We start from the raw sequence: 21,551 nt of genomic DNA, 5'->3' as shown, positions 1-21,551 counted from the left end.
GGCTGTGATTTGCATCTCTCTTGGGTAGCCGTAGGTAAGAGGAGGCGGGGGGGGGAACCACCTGGGGTTAACCGTGCGGCTCCTTCGTTCAATGCATGCAAAGCTGCCTTATGCTGACTCGCTCCTTGCAGCTTCCAGCAACTTTGGATCCAAAAAGAATCCCTGCTCCTTTTAGGAGCTCAAGTCGCTGGAAGCACCAGGGATCACATATCAACAGTCTGCTGGATCAGGCCAATGGCCCATCTAGTCCAGCATCCTGGTCTCACACTGGCCAACCAGAGGTGTGTGGGAAACCCAAAAGCAGGATTTGAGCACAAGAGCATCTTCCTTTCCTGTGGTTTCCAGCAACTGGTATCCAGAAGCACTGCTATCTCCAGCTGAGAATAACCACCATGGCCAGTAGCCTTCAATAGGCCTTCTTTTCCTTGTCTAATCCTCTTCTAAAGCTACTCAGGCTGGTGGCCGTGGCCATGGCTGCCTCTTGTGGGACAGAGTTCCAAAGTCTGCACATTCCTAAGTACGCGATTGTGCATTACTGTTGGTTTAAAGGTAAAGGGACCCCTGACCATTAGGTCCAGTTGTGGCTGACTCTGGGGTTGTGGCGCTCATCTCACATTCTTGGCCAAGGGAGCCGGCATACAGCTTCTGGGTCAGGTGGCCAGCATGACTAAGTTGCTTCTGGCGAACCAGAACAGCGCAAGGAAACGTCGTTTACCTTCCCACCGGAGCGGTACCTATTTAGCTATTTGCACTTTGACGTGCTTTCGAACTGCTAGGTTGGCAGGAGCAGGGACCGGGCAACGGGAGCTCACCCTGTCGCGGGGATTTGAACCGCTGACCTTCTGATCAGCAAGCCCTAGGCTCTGTGGTTTAACCCACAGCGCCACCCGCATTCCTACTGCTGGTTTAGATGGGCCTTTTTCTGATCCAGGTTACTCCTGACCATGAAAGGCAAGACAGTCTTGCCAGGTTCACAGAGCTTGCTCATGCTCCTCCTTAAAGAGCACACAGAGAGGACAGTGCTTGAAGACTACTGGCCTGCCCAGTTGCCCAAGAGTGGCGAGCCGGAGATCCCAGCCACCTTTCTCCAGCAGGTTGTGATGCAAACATCTGCCTCTCATTCAGCCCGATACTCCAAGGTCCTCTAAGCATGGAGACTGCAGTCATCACTTCTGCTGCAAGTCAGCCCTTGACAACCCTGTGCCTGCCATGTTTCAGAATACAACTCCCATCAACCCCAGCCAGAACGGTTGCGCTGACATCAACTCCAGCATCCCACAGCCATGCTGGCTGTAGCTGATGGGAGTTGTAATCCCAAATATCTGGAGAGGGCAGTAGGTTGGCAAAGGTGGCATTGAATTCTTTGCTAAAGTCTCTCCCTCCCCTACCCGCCCCATTCAACCATCATCTAGAAAAGTGTTCCCCAAATTTGGGTCTCCAGCTGTTTTTGGACTACAACTCCCATCATCCCTAGCTAGCAAAACCAGTGGTCTCGGATGATGTGAATTGCAAGACCAGTGGTCTCGGATGATGTGAATTGTAGTCTGAAATGGAGACCTCCATTTGGGAAGCATTGAACTAGATTAATATCCTAAGATTCTTGGCTTTTGCCTTTCATTTAAGTTCATCTGCCTGCAAAGACATGCGAAGCCATCAAAGGCAGCAGAATGGGACTTTATGACCTAGCACAGCCGTCCTAAGCCGAGAGGCCCTCTCCAGCCATTTTGGCCACAGCTCCCATCAGCCCCAGCCAGTGCAAGGGGCTCTCAGGGGAAAGGTGATATAAGAGGCAGCAGAATCCCAAAAAGCAAACCGGGCCAAGTAATTCAAACACCACAGTTTTATTGGTGGAACTGAACTTTCATCTTCAAATCAAACTCTTTCTCCTAATAGGGGGTGCAGGTGGGGCCTGAACACAAGAGGGATGGGCGGGCGAGCTGCAGGTTCAACATTCACGCTTTAATTCAAAGGGGCCAGAGAGGGCGAGGTGGGGGGAGGCTCCCGCTGCCACGTGGGGGGGCCCCTGCGCTCCCTTGCCCAGCCCCCGCCACGTCCCGTCCTCGTTGGCCGGTTTGTGAAAAATGAGGTTAACTGGGAGGAGGGGAAGAGCACAGTCAACACACATAAATACAGACATACAGTTAACAAAAATAGTATTATTGTATTCACAACTGAATAAAAACTACTCTCCGATATATACAGCCGAGCATGTACAGGGTGGCGGGGAAAGGGGGCAGGCAAGCCGCACAAGGGATTCGGACAGGACAGGCGGGCATTGTGAGGTTATGTCATAAGCGGACTTGACGTTAGAGCAACCCAAGGGGTTCAAAATGGTGCGACCCACAGAGGGAGGGACCGGGCATTTTGTGAAGGGCTTCCACCCCCAAATCAGAACCAGGAATGGGAGCTTGCGCATAGCCCCCCCCCACCAACCAAGCCCACCCCTCCCCAATTCCCTTGGCTGCTGCAGAGACCAAGAGAGAAGCAGACTCCCCACCCCCAAAGGAAACATCGCTTTCTTTTCCTCTCCCTACGGCCATTTCTGAGTGGCCTGCAGAAGCGGCTTCTGAGCACAGCTGGCTTTGAACACCCAAGGCCCCCCCCCAGTGCCCCATCCGCCCCCTTCGACCCTGCGGACCAAGGCCCCATGGCTGCAGCTAGGAGAGGGGTGGGTGATGAATGTAAAGCACTGAGGTGGCGCCGTCAGGCAAGGCCCAGCCTTGTGCCTGGGGCTGCCCTGCATCTAGAACACCCACTCCCCTCGCTAAGGAAGCCCACTGTGCTAGACCGGCCGCTGCCCCCCCACCCACACAGCTCTCCCACTTGCAGGGAGGGAGAAGAAAAAGTGCTGGTATGCGCAGGCACACCAGCTAAATCTGGGGTGGCAGGCAGTGGGTGGGAGAAGCAACTTCTGCCACTCTCTGCAGAGCCTTGGGGAAGCGGACGCACGCCCAGGCAGGCAGGCAGGCAGGCAGGCAAACACAAATATACACAGACAGACAGACAGACACAAACCACCTCTTCCCATCAAAAACACTCTCTGCATAGCCTGGTCCAGCACACACTGTTGATTTTTGCTCTTACTGGAAGTTCTCTGGGCTGCCGCCAGGGAAAGTCCCCGGAGAGCCAGCCTAGCAATTAGCAGCTGATCATAAACACCTTCCAGAGGCTGCTCCGGCTAACAGACTCTCTGGCAGCCGGTCTCTCTCTCTCTCCCCCCGCCATCTTGCGCCTGCTCTTTCCTTGTAACCGGTAGAAGACGGACTTCTTCTCATTGCAGAGGACGGGAAGGGAGGCGTCTCTTTCGAGAGAGGGGGGCAGGGCTGGGGAAACGGAGACGTGGGCCAGGACCGTGCCCAAGGGGCCAGTGCAGCCACCCCCAGCCACAATGGGGACCATCAGCCACACCAGAAGGTCGAGCAGAACAGATGGGGATGGGGGTCATTACTGAGGGCATGGGAGTCTAAAGCGAGTGCTCTGGACTGCAGTCCTCACTGCCAAAAGCGCCTTCCAAAGAAAGAGCACTGTCCGTCCCCCACACATGACTGGCCTCCATTTCCTTCAGGTGTGCAAAGCAAACACTGGCCTGCATCCTGTGGGGTGCTGAGGATTAGCATAGGGCTGGGGGGACTCCCTTAGAAATAAGCTTGGAAGGGATGGACATGAGACCCGCGGCAACATTGAGACCCCTCTTGACCGTCCACTGGGAATAAGGGGAGGCGGATAAGTTTGGGAATAAGAGGTTGATAGTGGATCCTCCCTTTGACTGTTCCCATTCCAGGGCTCCCATGCACTTGCCTCATCCTTCCTCCTGCCCAGCCAAGCACTTCCCCACAGAACAAGGGGGTCCCTCAGAGAGGGCAGCCCCTTCTCCTACGCTCACTGCAGGGTCCCCTCTTTGGTCATGGGAGGGGAACCCTCAACGCACTCCCACATGCAGGAGGCTCCCACGCAGGTCAGCACAAAAGGAGTCTCTCTCCAATGGACTTGCTGACCTCGGAAGGCGTTTGCAGTGCTAGAGCTCGCTAACCCAAAACGACCCACGTGGCAGAACACACACACACACACACACACACACACACTTACTTCCTGGAAGTAAAGCAAACAAGAGCCAGGCCTGCCTTAGGGGGGCTTTAAAAAATAATAATAATCAACCACCAAATGAAATACCAGGAATGTGAGTAAAAGTGATTAAAAGGAGCAAGGGAAGCCCGCTCCTGGGGGCGGGGTGGGGGGGTTTGGAGGCACAGCACCCAAAGGTGAGGTGGGCAGGGGTCCAGGTCCCCACGCATTGGAACAGTAACCTGGGGTTGGTTGGAGGTGTCTGTGGGGCAGGAGGCACCAGAAAGAGGTCTGTGAGTTGTTGGGGGGAGGGAGAGGATGACACCTGGGGTCAGAGTGGGGGGTTTGCTACACGGAGGCCCACCCCCCGTCTCCACCCCCCCTGGAATGATCGCAAGGCTGAGGGACAGGATGCGCAGCGCGTCCCTCGGCGACGGAGCGCAGGCCGAGGTGGGTGGTGGTGGTGGTGGCGGCGGCGGAGAGTCCATCTCTGGCTATTTGCGGCTCAGGAGGGAGCCGAGGAGGACGACCCCGGCCACGGTGGCCCCCGTCCACAGCCACTTGTTGAAGCGTTCCTGGCCTTTCCTGCTCTTGGCCGCGGCGTCGTTCCCGTAGAGGTCCACAAACCTCTCCTGGAAAAGAGAGAGAGGGAGGGGAAAAGAAGAAAAACGAGGGTGAGATGTGAAGCAAGGCAAAAAGTTTCACTGACAGCTGAGAGCATGGGTGACAGAATGAGAACGGGAAGGGCAATAGCTCAGGGGGCTTCACCTGCAGAATGCCCCAGGCTCAGTTAACAGCAGCACCTCCAGGTAGGGCAGAAAGAGACCCCCTGCCTGAGCCTCAGGAGAGCAGCTGCCAGCCAGTGTAGGCAGTACAAATCTGGAGAGACCAATGGTCTTACTCAGCGCAAGGCAGCTTCCTGTGCCCTGTGTTCCAACATGCCTGAAAGCAAGGTTCTTCCTACGTGGTCAGGAAATGAGGAGGACTGCTCTGGCAGCTCAGCACGGAAAAGAACCGTGAGCAGTACTGAGCTGAAGCACCACCTCAGGGCTCCAAATGGAGCAGACAGAATGATCTGGTGCAATTTAGCATGTGCTCTCAAGTGGGACATGGTGAACAGGAAGCCCAGGTAAGGCTCTGTCACAGCACATCCTCAAGAAACAGATAAGAGATGCACAAAGTTTTATAGACCACTATTCATTAAAAAAAAGTATCAGAGAGGTTAACGACAATTGTACATGAAAGCATACGGAAAGTTGGAATCAGAAATCAGCAAACTGTTGTGGAAAGATGTATTCTTAATAGACTGCTTAAGCCTGAGAAGCACAGAAAGATGAGAGAAGCCTCCGTCCACCCACCCACTTCACATTTCTTCATCAAAAGGTTAAAAGAAGCCACAGTCAAGAGCCTTATTTTCTGGAGTGTGGCTTTAACTTGGGCGCAGCTAACAGCATAAACTGTGTCGTTAGAACTGCACAAAACTCACAGCAAACAAGTACTGAAGAACAGCCTGAGGGAAGCAGACACGAGGCTGCAGTGAAGACACCTGAGATCCCGTCTAAGGTGCCCTGGAAATCTCCTGTGCTGACCAAGAGGCACTGATGGCCTGGAGCATCTTGGTCCTCCATTCCCTGATTTGCAAACTGGCCTCTAACACAGACAAGCAAATTGCCTAGGAATGTCGAGAGGACTCTTGAAGGATCCTTCCTCAGTATCTGTAACGATATCAACAGCACTTCTAGCCCCTGATCCTACAATTGCGAATTATTTGAAACCAGGATTCACTCTACTTACTGTATTTTTTCGTGTCTAAGATGCCCCCATGCATAAGACGCCCCCTATTTTGGGGGACTCCAAGTTAAGAAAACACCCCTCAAAACTACCCGTGTATAAGACGAGCCCCAATTTTAAACCTATTTAGTCTTGTACACGGAAAAATACGGTAAGTTTTATTTTTATGTCTCACATTTGTCACACTGTGTGTGGTGATGGGAGCATCAGAGAAGGGCAGGAGAGAGGAGAGACCTCTCCAGACATTTGGAATACGGTCCACCAAGCCAGGGCCAATTGCATTCCACACATCAATGACTGCATGGCCTAATAAGCACATAATTTCCTCTGACTGCACAACTGAATATCCTGCAGCATCTCTTGTTTCCTTTTTTCTGCTTTTTTTTTTAAGCTTCTAGTCCTTAAGCCTGCAGAAATTTGAAAACTTGGGCAGCGCTTGGTGAAAATGCCAGAAGCTAGAGGGAGTTTGAGCAGGGCTTCCAGATCCTTAAAGGTTCAGGGTTGAAACAGATGCAATAGAGATGCAAGAAGCCCACGTCCCTTCCCAAAGCCAAGCAGAAATTATACAACAGAATAAGCAAATATGGGAACGTGCAATCTGTACAATATATGTGGGACTGCAGGATTTGGGTTTTGCCCCCACCGTCTTTCGGGTGGGCACAATCCTTTCCCTTAAAGTTCCTGCGCAATCCTTTTCGGCAAAGCCATCCCAGGGGAAGCAGTTTGCTGCGGAAAACGCTTGCTGATTCTTTTGGATCAGCACTGCAGAAGGGTGCTGGGTGGGGAAGAGAGAGGGAAGTGACATTAGGCAGTTTCTTAGCAACGGCTCAGAATAGATGCTTTTGGTGCTGACATAGTCTATCTCTTCAGGCCCCTTCTGCCCCGTCATGGGGGAAGGAAATGACTGGGAGTTTGCTCTACGTTTCGCAGGGGTCTGCTAGGCAGACTTGGCGCCTGAAGGGAACCAAAAACCACCAAGCCCAACGCACTGCGCAAAAACACAGGACCCCCAAGCCCCGGAAAATCCAGGCTCTTAATATATGATCAGGAGAAGCACGAGGCATGTTTTTGGCCCCCTGGTGGGAGTGGGTGGGTGCACTAACACAAGCGGTACCATGCCCCCCCCACACCTAACAGAAGGATGTAACTGTCTTTTGGGGTGAAGGATGAATTTCTGCTGTTTCCCCTAATGGATATGAATTTGATGACTCTGCATTTTTATATAGAAAGTTTCAAGTATTCAGAATACTTTGCATCCCAGTGATCCTTGCAAGGTTAGCCAGTATGATTAGTCCCATGTTGTGCTAGAGGAGACAGCAGAGTGCAGGGTGTAGAGAGAGAGAGAGAAAAGGCTGAGTCTCACCAAAGTGTCTGCTCACTGTGCCACAGCAGGGTTAGCAAAAAGGGCCTTATTTTGCGTCCTCTGCTGAAACGTGAAGCAGTTGTCCAGAGGAACTTTACGCAGGGATCAAGGGGCTGTTATCATCTGTGGGCAGAGCAATAGGGCTCTCTGGAGTCTGCTGTGAATTGTCTGCAAGACTCTTGAAGGACAAAGTCTCCCGCTTCTGCAACGACCTTCATGCCGCAGTGACTGCAGAATCGGCTGAGGTGTCCAATGTCCGCTCTGAGCGAGTGCTGTGGCATCAGTTTCAGTTTCTGTGGCACGACGATGATATAGCAGCAATGCATCCGCCAACGTGAACGCCTGACCTTTGCCCCTCTTGGCTGACTAAAACTAGCTGGGTGCATGTGCGCTTGGCCAGATGGGCCCAGGATGTGCTTAAGGTGCCATTGTGTGAGCCGTCTTCGAAATTCCTGAGGCGCCAGGCACATTTTGGAGTGGAGCAGGTCCAACTGCAACCATGTGGAGATCTCTGCATGCCAAGTTGGCAACTGACATCTCCATCTAGCTGGCCCTTCCAGCTTTTGTAATCAGGCAAGCAGGAGAGCTTATTTATTGCATTTATATCTCACCTTTCTCTACTAGGACTATTCCTCATGGTTCACTTCCCTTAGTTATTTCCTACAATGACCCTGTGAGGTAGGCTAGGAGGTTGTAACTGGCCCAAGGTCACCCAGTACGCTTCATGGCTGTGAGTATTTGATCCCTGATCTATCAGGTCCTAGTCCGACACTCTAACCACTGCACCACCCTGCCTTCCTAGAGTACTTCTGCTATGGGACAGCTACATAAATAAATATGGGGAAAGCAAAATTTCACTTAGAGATGGATCTGAAATATTTTCCTTGAAGCTTGAATTTGTTTTATTCTGGATAGTTTTATTTGATGTTTTAATGTGTTGCAAACCACTTTCAGATTTCCCCCCCCCCCTTTAAAATATAAAGCGGTATAGAAATGAAAGGACTAAAAATCACCACAACAATAAATTCCACTAGCGAGGGGAAACGGCACCTAGACATTCCACCTAGACTGCAAACTAGGTTTAAGGTGCCATTTGGCAATTAGCTTGTATATCCGAGTTTCTAACACTGTCATCTGGTGAGCAGGGATTTGGTAATTCTGCTGCCTTGGCTGTGCAATCCTGATCCCTGTGCAGAACAAGCAGAATTAAACCCATCAGCTGGTAAAACCAGTGGTGTCAGCTGACAGGTGGGTGACTATGGTTTGGAGAAAATGGCCTCATGAGCCAAACTGGACCCCCTGACAGGCCAAGGTTGGACCACAGGGCAGCGATTCCTCACCACGGATGCAAATGGACAATTGCCAAGAAAATCCAACACGGTCACATCTGACTTCCAAAGAGGAAGCTTCCCAAAAGTGAAGGGACTGGTAAGAAGGAAGTTGAAAGGAAAAGGATATATATATTTATATTACACACACACCATTGTGTGAGTGCTGTGCAAAGATGGACCTGCAAAGAAAATCCTGAAATGACAATCCCTAGTGAGTGACTTCATACAGCATACTATGTACCAGCCTTCCCCAGTCTGGTGCCCTTGAGATGTTTTGGACCACAACTCCAATCGACACAAGAAGGCATGTTCCCTGCAAATGTACCTAAATACACCCCAGTTCATTGCCTGCAAATGGGTGAGAGGAACATTTTGTTCCGCACTATCAAGCTGTCTTAATTTTATGTACGTGCTTCTGTCGTTTTAAATTGTTTTTATGTAGGAAGGATGAAAGTTGAATGTCCAAAGAATGTTTTCTCGCTGAACATTTGGAATATCTGTGAACATTCCAAGCTGTCTAATCGGCTCAGTTGCTCAATATCTCTAAGTGGTATACAGAAAACTGAAGCAACAACAGATAACAAACAAAAAATATTACAAAAATTCACAGGTACATTAAACCAAGGTACCACTGTATATATCAGGCTTCCTCAACTCTCCAGATGTTTTGAGACTACAATTCCCATCATCCCTGACCACTGGGTTCATGGGAGTTGTAGGCCAAAAACATCTGGAGGGCCAAGGTTGAGGAAGCTTATTATGTATAAAACAATATCAATTCATTATCCTTCCGGCACACCCTCCTTCCCAGCCTCCACGTTCTTACCCAGGGTGCTAACAAACTCCCAGCTCACCCACAAAACTCTCACAAAGAGAAGAGTTCCTGGAAATAGCAGGCATCACCCTAGTCTCTCACTCTAGACTTGTTTTTTACAGGCAGCTCAAGGTGGCGGATACTTCTTCAGGCTGCCCACAGCCGTGTCCCATTCAGCTGCAGTGCCAGGTACGGTAGGTTAGTTGAATTTCCCAAGGGGTCCAATACGTGAATTAATGCCTGCAAATTATTTATTCCACGAAGGAGGCACAAAATCGACGTTTTCTTTGGTGCAAACTTTGAGGCGCTTATAGTCACAGGCCGGGGAAGCACAGTACAGCCTGGATTTCAGGACGGATGATGCAGCTGCTGAGAAAAGGCAGAAAGGCTACAGGCACTTGGAACACAAGACCCATCACGAGTGGGGCAGTGGGAGGAAAAGGCACAAGCTGGAGGCAGGAGACACACCACGAGGCCTGGCCGTGCCGAAAGCAGACAAGCTGTGCTCAGTATCAGGTTGCAGGGAAGAGAAAGCGGCACTTTGTTCTGGCCGAAAGAAACATCCGCAGGGCATCTGACCCACTTGCCAAGCTGGGGGGCGGGGAATACCCTGGGGACAAACACTACATGAATCCAACGCTTGGACAAGTCACCCCTTGGTCCAATGATTGAAAGATGTGCCAGCATAACCCACCAGAAGCTGTACTGCACACCCCATGCCCCACTGAGACGTTCACCACAACCCTGGCTGTCCTACAGGCGCGTCTTTTCGCAAAAAGCATAGAGGAACGAGAGAAAGAAGTGCAATATTATCCAATTAAAAATAATAAAATAAAATAAAAAAACAGCCAAATTACAATCCAATTTATTGGATTATGATCTGATGGATTTGTTAACTGGATGTTCTTATTGGAAAACTAATAAAAATGATTTATAAAAGAAAGAAAGTGCAATATTATGCAGCCTGCTGATTTCATACACCCCTTGAGCGTTTGATGAAGCCTTCCCTTGGCCTCTGCTACCAAGCATCTTCAAGCCTTTCTGCTGAGGTTCTGCAACCCTCTCCAATTTGGCAAAACGATTTCTTGAGTCCGGGGCCCATATGCGAAGGGCTGGTACCGCCCCACGGACAGGCCCATGACTTCATCCCACAGAGGATATGGTACTTCTGCTAACGCAGCCCAAAATAGCCAGGCCTGTCGCCTGTCCTATCCCGCTTTGCCACAAGATCTGTCATATGTCTGGCTCATTCTTAGTTGGTGATCTTTTATAACCCCCAGATCCTGCTCAGCAGCTAAGTTCTCCACTCTCAATCCCCGGTCCCCACCGCTGTTGGCCAGCTGCACATTTGAACATTGCCTCCAAGTTCAGCAAACAGTCAAACGACAGCAGAGCGTTATCCCCCTGGCAGCCCAGCGCTGTTATCAGTTCTTCCATGAACCCGGCGGGGAGAACAAAGGAGCCACAGTGCCGTCTCTGGGGCTTTGCCCAGCCTTGGGAAAGTTTCCCAGGATGGCATTGCAGAGAGCAGTGGGGTCGATTTCCTTGGCTTTCACCAGCTCTCCTGCCGAGGGACGGAATGCAGAAGAAGGTGCAAACCTGGGCGATTCTGCAAAGCCGCCACAGGCAGTACAACAAGCTAATTTATGGTGCATTTTCCGGGAACCAGCCTTGGAACAGGGAAAGCAATACCTTAAGGGAGCCATACTTCTCAGAGCACATGAAATAGTGCAACATCCTCACAGTCAACTAACACAGAGCCTACACTCAAATGTCTGGATCGGGGGTGCATGCGTGCACGCATGTGTGTCAAAAGATGTTGCTTCTAGTCAGGTCTCATTCGTGACCTGCCATTGGAGAGCTTCACCACCACCCCAGCCTCATATTGCAAGTGAGAGATGGTCAGCAGCCCTGGGCCTTCTTCTCTTCTGAAGCCCTGAGGCCAGCTATGAAGCCCCCTCTTTTATGCCCCACCTCCTCATTTAGGAGGCGAGCTTGCTTCAGTCTACTGGCGATGGCTGTTACCTGAGCTGGCCCCACTTTTAGGAATTTCTGTGCCTACAGAAAGAGACCTGCCTGACTCCTGCTCTGCAGTCATTTGGCAAAGTGGCTTAGAGCTTCTTGCCGGGCACTCGGTGAGAGGCTATGGATTCAATGAAGCTGTGATTTGGGGCTGTTGGGCTTTTCCAGCTAAATCCTATGCTGTTTTCATTTTGATTTTAAATGGCTTTTATGCCTCCTCTAAGCTGCCTGAAGTGAGTATCTGAAAGACAAAGTGTGACTCATCAGATAGGTAGGTAGGTAGGTAGCACCCAGGAACATCGTTCACACTGACCTCTCACCTGCCCTTAAAGTAATTAAAGTTAAGAACATAAGTACATGAAAAGAGCCTCGCTGGATCAGGCCAATGACCCATCTGGTTCAGCATCCTGTTCTCACAGTAGCCAACCACGTGCCCATTATGGGAAACTTGCAAGCAGGATTTGACCTTGCTTCTTGCAAGCAGAAGCATCGTTGCCTCTAACTGTGGAGGCAGAGCATAGCCGTCCTGGCTAGTAGTGACTGACAGCCCTCTCCTCCATGAATCTGTTTAATCCTCTTTTAAAGCCATCCACGTTGGCAGCCATCTCTGCCTCCTGCAGGAGTGAGTTCCATAGTTTAACTCTGCGCTGCATGAAGAAGTCCTTTCTCTTATCTGCCCTGAATCTTCCAGCTTAGGAGCAGAAGCACCTCTGGCTGGGTCCCTCTCCAGCCTCTGAGCTAGGCAGGCATTATTGGGATTGTTCCCTGGACAGATCAAGAGCAGCACCCGTCATTTAACAGACCTGGAGAAGCAGGGATGTGAGCTCCATATCTCCCCCTCCTCTCTCCACCCGCTTTCAGAAACCCGCTCCCCCTTTGCAAGACCAAAACCTCAGCAGGGTTCCCCAGGCTTCCTGCAGAACTGCCAAATAACTGTGCCACGCACAGCAAGGCCACCGATGACATCAAGAGCTGCAACCGTTGCTAAGGGTGCTGGGAGGTGTTCCCAGCCTTGAGGTCACAGGGGCGACCGACAGACAGCTAGCTCGCCCAATGGCTTGTGTCCAAAATCCCCACTTTGGAACACACAGAACTCCCTCCCTCTTGTTGTCATAGCATCCCTGAAGCATCCCAGCAGGGTCTTCCGCCATCATTTAGTCACAGCCCACTTTGGCAACCCATGTGAACAAGGGGCAGGAGCCCCTTCCCTAGAAGGAAACACTTAAAGCATTTGGGGCATTTTGGTTTTTAAAAAGATGACTTTAAAGAGCGTGCGCATGGCAGAATTTTATAAAACTAGGCCTGGTGTAGAGTAAGCAGGCACCGTTCCCCCCCCCCTAAAATATAGCATCAGCATCAGCAACAATTTAGTTATTGCCTTCTACACTGTCATCTCAAGGTCATGCACAATAAAAACAGCAAAAAGAAAAGTTTGAAACTCAAATAGTACTAGAACTGGGAGTTATCCAATGAAGCCAACTGACAGGAGATTCGGGATAGTCCAAAGAAATAATTAACTTGTGCACAAGAGGTCACGATGACCAATAACTAGGTGAGGTGGTTTGGGGGGAAAGGCTAGGCCTAAATTCTCCAACCTGGTATGCTCCAGAGGTTTTGGACGACCACTGGTCCCAGTGTCCTAAACCTGGGCTTGCTGTGCTTCAAAACATTTGGAGGGGACTAGCTCTAAGCTGGGAAGGTTTGTGGAAGCCAGGTCTTTCAACAGCTGGTAGCCATGGTAGGGAAATGGAGCCTCCACACTCAGAAACCGGCTACCAGATGCTGGGCACAAACCACAGCAGAGGCCTATAGGCTGCTTGCAACGTTTGTGAGCCTGCTAGGGGCACCTGGTTAGCTACTATGAAAAGCAGGATACTGGGGCAGGTAGTTGCCTGCTGCAGCAGGGCTCTTTTGCAGCACTGCCCGCCTCCAGTCCAGCTTGCTGTAATCCCCCAGATCCAATTTGGGCCCTCTTCCACCTCATCACCGGTCACAGCGCCGGTTCCTCAAGCGTTGCCAGGCCAAGTCATGGGGGTCTGCGCTTTCAGCAATCTGACTCAAGCAAGAGTGGCTGCAGGGAGTCCCAACTGATGCCAGCCCTGCCTGCGCCCACGTGCTGCTCTGGCCATCTGCCTCAGGTGGCCAGATCTCCATTTGGCACAAGGAGGTCTGAAAAGAGCCATGTCTATGGCGTTGCATGACACTCGAAAGCCCCCTAAGCCCAGAGGGACCCTGGAAATGACAGGACTCTGCGCTTCACTTTTATCATTTGCGTGATGCTTTCAACCTGCTGTTTTAATAAGGCTCCCATTGACAGCAGTTTAGTAAAATAAAGCACTACCATTGCGGTTTTGCTGGTGAGGAGCAGAGGAACAGAAGCTAAGAACTGCTTTGAAGGATAAGAACAAGGGCTTGAACAGTGTGGGCAGATCATACCCATTCTGGCTAGTAGCTATCAATAGCCCTGCCTTACTCCATAAAATCGGGGGACGCGGGTGGCGCTGTGAGTAAAACCTCAGCACCTAGGACTTGCCGATCGCATGGTCAGCGGTTCGAATCCCCGCGGCGGGGTGAGCTCCCGTCGTTCGGTCCCAGCTCCTGCCCACCTAGCAGTTCGAAAGCACCCTTAAGTGCAAGTAGATAAATAGGTACCGCTTTATAGCGGGAAGGTAAACGGCGTTTCCGTGTGCTGCTCTGGTGCCGGTTCGCCAGAGCAGCTTCGTCACGCTGGCCACGTGACCCGGACGTGTCTGCGGACAGCGCTGGCTCCCGGCCTCTAGAGTGAGATGAGCGCACAACCCTAGAGTCTGTCAAGACTGGCCCGTATGGGCAGGGATACCTTTACCTTACTCCATAAATGTATCTTATCCTCTTTTAAAGCCAGCCAGGATTGTGGCTGACACTTGTCTCCTGTGGGAGGGAGTGCCATAGTTTGACTATGCCCTACTTGAAGAAATATTCCTCTGTCCTGAATCTTCCAACATCCTTGCACTGAAAAGACATCTTAGGTGGATACTTAGGTAAAGGTAAAGGTAAAGGACCCCTGCCAGTAAAGTCCAGTCACGAACGACTCTGGGGTTGCGGCACTCATCTTGCTTTATTGGCCAAGGGAGGCAGCGTTTGTTCACAGAGTTTTTTTGGGTCATGTGGCCAGCATGACTAAGCTGCTTCTGGCGAAACCAGAGCAGCAGACGGAAACACCATTACCTTCCCACTGGAGCGGTACCTATTTATCTACTTGCACTTTGACGTGCTTTCAAACTGCTAGGTTGGCAGGAGCAGGGACCAGGCAACGGGAGCTCAACCCGTCGCGGTAGTCTAGGGCAAATCATTATATCTCAGCCTCAGACCTCTAAGGAGAGAGCAGCAACCTACCCCTTTGGGCTGTTGTGAAGATCAATTCACCATATAACACTCCTGGGTTCTGATTTAAGAGGCACCATCTGTACCTCCATCTTCTTCTGTAGCTCCAGAGAGCGCTTACAACACAGCTGAGCTGGTATAGGTGCTACACAGCTGTTTGTGCATCCTGTGATTTTTCAGATCATAAAAGGGGACAAGCAGATGGTCTTCTATAAGTATTCCCCCCACCCTGCCCTTTGCACCTTGGCCAATGTTGCAGGTGCTCCTGTGGGAAGCGAGCTGCAGTAACACCTGAGCATTTGCATCCCACTCTTCAGCCAAAAAGTCTCCCAGAGCAGCTTACATACGATCAAACTGACCACTGAGCAAACCAGGACGGCACTTTTGAAGCAGATATCCTGACTCTTCTCTTCCGATCTTACTCTGCCCACACTCACACAGAGTGTGTACACAGAGTTGAGATACCATTCCCACCTATATAAAGCAGCCTCCCTCCCCACCCACTAGCCTGGTGCCATCCAGATGTTCTGGACTACAACTCCCATCAGTTCTGGTCAGCGCAGCCTGCAAAGGCTAAGAGATGCCTTTTCCCACAAGGCATGCTTGCAGCCTGGGGACTCAACCCTGATTGCGTTTACAGTGAGCGCAGAAGCCTCCTCAGCCCCCTAACACCCAAGATACTGAGAGGTGCAGGTACGGCTCTCGGATTTCCAGCCCGGGACCAGTTTCCAGGCAGGGACCAAAAGTGTGGCACGATGTCTGCAAAGCGGCAAGACATGCAGGGCTGCACGTTTGCAGAGTACAGGCTGGGGAGGGGGGAGGAGAAAGCGGGATGTCAGCAGTGCTTAGGTTTCAGGCAGGCAGGGAGATGCTTTCCCTGCAGAAGACAGATGCTGGGGCCGGAGAGCCCTCTGGATAGTATTGCGTTGTGTTGAAGAGGGAAACGGAAAGCAAGGCAGCCTGTCTTGTGCTGCGCATCAAGATTGTGGGGCTGCCCTCGCGACAAGCACCCCACCATCTTGCTCTTGCCCTCCCACTTTCATCTAGAAATACACAAAACCTGTGTGATGTCACTGCATCACACTCGTGGTTCCCCTCTCCGCAGCAGGGGCACAGAAACTCTGGGCAAGGTGGCCAAGGAGAGCCTGGCTTCTGGATCAGGTCAACGGGGACTCGCCCGGCGCAGATTCCTGCTCTCACAATGGCCAACCAGATGCCCAGAGAGAAGCCTGCATGCAGGACCTGAGCACAACAGCACTCTCCCCCAGTAGTGATTCCCATAAACTGGTATTTGGGGAGCCACCACTGAAAAGTCACCACCCTCCGCACGTCCCTTGGAGGGGGCCTACAACAAAGGGGCTCAGATTATGACTGTGGGGCCCGAGTTGCTTCATGTGAATAGAGGCAGTCCTTGTAGTATCGGGGCCCTGAGCTGCATAAGGTTTAATAGGTCAAAAGCAGCACTTTGAATTGGGACTGGAAACTAAGGAGGCTTTTTCTAACAAATGAAGAACCAATCTGATCATTTCTCAAATATGAGTACAGTGGTACCTCGGATTACATACGCTTCAGGTTACATACGCTTCAGGTTACAGACTCCGCTAACCCAGAAATAGTGCTTCAGGTTAAGAACTTTGCTTTAGGATGAGAACAGAAATTGTGCTCCGGCGGTGCGGCAGCAGCAGGATGCCCCATTAGCTAAAGTGGTGCTTCAGGTTAAGAACAGTTTCAGGTTAAGAATGGACCTCCGGAACGAATTAAGTACTTAACCCGAGGTACCACTGCATTTAAACTCCACCTACCAGAAACAGGCAATCCATCTTCACCTGATCAAAACCAACTGCTCTTGTCCACCTGGCAGCCCTACTTTGAGTTATCAGTTATGGTCACGTCATTTTTATTTATTTTTTGCAACTTTGTGGTTGAGTGTGTGTGAGAGAGAGAAGGTGGGCCGAGAAGCAGTAAGGAGCAACACTGGAAATAAGAATGGAAGACAAAATTGTGCATGTTCCCATATTCTTGTACTTAGGCTGCAGTCCTATACCTGCTTAACATGGGAGAAGAAGCCCCACTGAACTCAAGGGGACTTACTTTTGAGTAAACATGTATGGGATCCTGCTGTCAACTTTGCAAACTGTCATGGGTGCTGCTTGTTGTTAGCATCCATTTGTCCTGAAAGACAATGGAATGTGCCTCCTCTGCTGATAAAAATAGAATTTAAACATATTCCCTCTACAGGTAAAAAAATATATACATGGAAAGCAAGTACAACTAAAATAAAGAAGGCCTGGCTATAAGAATAAAACAAGTATAACTACTTTAGCATGTTTTAGGGGTCAGATTTGCACCATTATTTCAAGAACAAAGGAGAACTTGTTTTAAATAAATGATTTAAATTGCCTCTTTTTTTTCTTGCTGATTTAAACCAATCCACCCTAATTAAGCAACATGGAGAGTAAACGGAAAATTCTAACGATAAAGTCAGGAATAACACCTATCCTGAAATCATTTGGGGTCAATTAATGTGACCCATCCTCTCTTACAGATTTTGGGGTGCTGGATCCAAATGTTAATGCCATTTGGCCACCTGACACTGCCTTTTGTGGGAAAGAACTAAGCGCTGTCATATCTTCAGAGAGAGAATAAGATCCACAAACCATCTGGGTTGCAAACACATGTGATGGAAGTGACTGATAAAGAATGCAATACCTGTTTGTTAGGGTTGGTTACTTAAAATTTGACATATGATGACATTCACACACACTCACACTCACACACACGCGCGCGCACACACACAGACCCCACAATGCATTTATGACACCACAAACGACCGTTACTCCAGGGTCATATGTAAGTGCTCTCACTGTAGGCCTTGTGGCTAAAATTGTGAAGTTCCCTGCAACTTCCTCTGACCTCATCAAGTTAATTTCTGAAGAAATAGTGGAAGGATTCCAAAAGACTGATGTAACCCTGTCAAAATACATATTAAAGGCACCTGAAAGGAATATATGAAAAATGACCAGTCTACATTCATAGGTTCTCAGAGTAGACTTCTTATGACATTTCCCAATAGCCACAAATGATATCAACAGGAAGCGAAACGTCTGATGTCATCATAAGTGATGACCAAAACAATGCTTCAGCCAATCAGGAAGGAAGGGAAGTGCATGTTTCATAGTAAAGTGGCTATTTTCCAATAAAAGAAGAAAGCACTTCGCCGAAATCCGGAAGAAGTTGACTCAAGTGTTATAGCATATGCTTTACGTCAGAAGATCATTGTGTATGAGCAGCCAAGGAAATGTTTTTTTGGAAATAGCTATGATTAGACAGACATGTGCCCCATGTCAACTGAGTCTAACATTACACATCCACCTCTCCAAATACCTGTGCAGGCTCTGATGGCTTCCCACAACAGCAAGGATTATTGCTGGCTTTCCTGGACATCATGGATGGAATAAGGATAGGACTGTCAAATGCGGCCAAAACCTGTAACTTTATTACTATGATTTATTAAATTTCTATATCACCATTCAACCGAAGATCACAGGGTGGTCTACAATATAAAAACACAAAAATACATACCATAAAAATAAAAACAATAACCCTCCATTATTATAATTGTTTTTTAAAATAAAAATAAGCTTGATGAACAAAGTGACTTGATGGAAATAAATAAACAGCTTCAGAAAACTTATTAACCTTTGATATTTGGGTTCAGAGACCCAAGCATTTTATCAAAATGAGACTGGTCACAACCATTCATGAACCAGGTAAAACTAACCTAAGACTACGGCTGGGCTGGACCAAAAGCTTATCTTTCTCTGGTTTCCGTGCACAAAACTCTTTTGAACAAAACACAGGATATGGGATGAATTTAAAAAGAAATGGTGTCCATCAACACCACCAACTGCAGCTGTACTATTTCAACCACAGTTTAAGAAAAACGAGACTACAGAATGATTTGCCAACTGGCATAAAGGAGGTTTGGGGAAATTTGCTGATTGGATTGTAGACAATCAGATAAAGTCCACAAATCAAATGAAGGAAGGTTTAGGCCAGGCATCCCCAAACTCAGCCTTCCAGATGTTTTGGGGCTACAATTCCCATCATCCCTGACCACTGGTCCTGTTAGATAGCGGTGATGGGAGTTGTGGTCGCAAAACATCTGGAGGACTGAGTTTGGGGATGCCTGGTTTAGGCAATACGGAATTTATATTATTTTAGTATTTTCGGATTAAATACTTTTGAAAAATCGCTGGATGTGAACTCAAAAGGAGGATTAAGGCAGTTAAATAATTTTGAAAAATTATTATGCCAAAAAGGGACAAAGAATTCCCAAATATATATGGGCCTAGGACACAGAAAGGGAAAAGATTACTGGGACATTAATCCCAAAGGATATCTGGAATTTTTTCTCTAAATATACTGCATTATTAACATGGAGAGATGCAATTAAACTTTGGGTAGTGTGGTATCTAATGCCATCTCAGATATCTTGAATATATATATGACAGGAAGAAAGGACAAGATGCTTGAAATACGGAACAGATAGAGCAGATTTTATCCACTGTTAGTGGAATTGTTCCGAGGCTAAAAAGTATTGGTTTGAAACTGCATCTGATATAAGCAATAGAGAAGCATCTCCCCTCCTCTGCGTGCTGCACCCTGGGAAACTGCTGCTATGGAGCAAAACTGTGACTCAAGGGGGCTCAAGCTGGGAAGTTTTCTCTGGCTCAGAACTTTATTTGCGCCAGAGTAGAATTCAGGGGTTTCCAGAGCTTTCCACTCCCTTTCAGAGAAGCATCACCAATCCCCTGAAGCCTATTTCAGGGCCTTAGCCTGGTGAATTTCACTGGCGTCTCCACCAACCCCCTCTGCCCTGCGATGGCCACCTTACTGTACTTTCGAAGGCAGGGCTTGTCTCCGATGGGAGCGTCCCGCACTGCTAGAATCTGCATCACCACCCAACTGTGACAGACATGCCATTCACGCTATGCTTCAGTGTTTCGTATCCTACCCCATGCCTGTTCCTTTGGCAGGTATGCCCACATGCACAAAAAAAAGATCCCAGGAGTTTTTTTGGGGGGAAAGCAAGATATCTGTAACAGCTTGGCTACTTAAATTTTGCTTTGTTTGCTTGCTTTCTGCCTCAGGCGTAGTCCACAAAAGAGCTCTGCCTTGTGATACAAATAAAAATCTCCTGCGCGTTCAGGTTAAGCAGTGGGGAAATGAATGGGTCCTCACGCAAAGGCTGTTCCTCTACATCAGCTGATCCTGCCAGAACAAAGCAGTTTGCCTCCCAGGTGCCCCTCTTTGCCTTTTAGTTGCTGTTGCTACTGACCAAGAGGGTGACTCTTCAAGGACACATCCAGCTCCTTTTTGTAGAGGCACCTTCTTCTCTGTTCCCTGATTGGGCTTGCAAGGCCCTTCTGCACCCTGCATCCCAATAAGCCCCTCCCCACACCAGCTCCCCATACACTGACATCTCTGCTTCCGAGAGGGAAGCTCCAGTCCTTTGTTCTCCTTAGGACCAATAGTCGATGGTCTGTGGGACAAAGGAAGGAAAGGGAGGAGGAGGGGGGAGGGAGGAGACCCAGGAAAACCCTTCTTTTTTGAAGCAGCTCCTTCAAACAATAGCCCATTGTTCCAGAACCCATCCCACCTGCCACACCCCAAATACCCTTTGGCTGCTTGCTCCTGAGAAAGGACACACACAAAAAAAGGAATCACTTGAAAGTTCAGGGCCAGAGCTGAGGACTCTGGAAAGCAAAGACTACCAGAGCAGCAGTGCAAAGCCCTCTGGCATGGCCAACCGTGCTTCTTACCATGAGCTGATTCTTCTGCAAGGAAGCTGTCACTCTACTGCTGCTCCAAGCTAACTTTTTCCATGTACCCACCAACTTTGCTGCCATTACTGGGTAACCACTGCCTGGCCAAGGAATCGAAGAGGGGGTTTCTGTATCCACATAGTCAGTAGTAACCCAATGCTGACAAGCTTACTTCAGCGCCTTGTCTCATAAGAACAAAAAATATTGCTTCCATCAGAGAAGTGTTGTAGCCCAGTGTAAGAGCACACGATCTCCATGCAGAAGATTCTAGTTTCTGCCAACCACCTGATTCTGTTTAAGGCAGCTTCCTATATGTTCCTATGCTCCCAGAGGAAGCCAAAGGTGATGGTGCTTTAAAGACGGGGATAACAGTTGGGAAGAGCAAAAGGAAAGTCCACTTTCAACTAGCTCCTGTGCATGCTCTCAGCCTAAGAATCATTTACAGTGATTTTTGTGATCATGCTCTGTGTGCATTGAAAATGTGGCAGTTTGCCTTGCCATGCAATAATCTTCAACAGGAAGAAAGCTCCCATGTGAAGAGATTATTGCCATACCAATGAGTTGTTTACAGGTTATCTGAAACCACAGTTCATTCAGGCACAGAAGTGCAAAGTCTTAGAAGTTTATTTCTTTGGGGGATTTTCGCCATATCAGTAAGACTGTCCCCACCCCATGGCTTACAAGCTAAAAGACATGACACAAAAGGAGGAGGAGGAGGAGGAGGAGGAGGAGGAGGAGGAGGGGGAGGAGAAACAAACTCAGGCAGTGGTTCTTAGTTACCAAGTTCTCAAAATGACCAATTGGAATGGAAAATAATTTCAGGGGAGGAGAAGCCCAAAGTTCTTGATCTCAGCCAAGCCAACAGAGGGGCTGTGTTTTCCTTTGTTGCAGCCTTATGGAATGGCTGCTGCCAGGGGGCATATCCTGATGGAGTTGCCTTCTCAACACAACTGACGGTGGCCATCACTTCCTCTACT

The 21,551-nt window shown here is 49.3% G+C and overlaps 1 protein-coding gene across 2 annotated transcripts in view; it reads right to left on the bottom strand.

Annotated features, from left to right (window-relative positions):
• Positions 1-1,825: 1,825 nt before the first annotated feature.
• Positions 1,826-21,551, bottom strand: part of BCL2L1 (BCL2 like 1) — a 51,207-nt gene continuing 31,481 nt past the window's right edge. For both annotated transcript variants that reach the window (XM_081868123.1, XM_081868122.1), the window contains exon 3: positions 1,826-4,694. In XM_081868123.1, the coding sequence (XP_081724249.1) occupies positions 4,557-4,694 (138 nt within the window). In that variant the 3' untranslated portion in view covers positions 1,826-4,556. The remainder of the gene's footprint in view (positions 4,695-21,551) is intronic.

Source organism: Podarcis erhardii (genome assembly GCF_964252035.2).
Source record: "Podarcis erhardii genome assembly, chromosome: 6".
Taxonomy (NCBI): Eukaryota; Metazoa; Chordata; class Lepidosauria; order Squamata; family Lacertidae; genus Podarcis; species Podarcis erhardii.
This window is presented reverse-complemented; position numbering and strand designations above follow the sequence as displayed.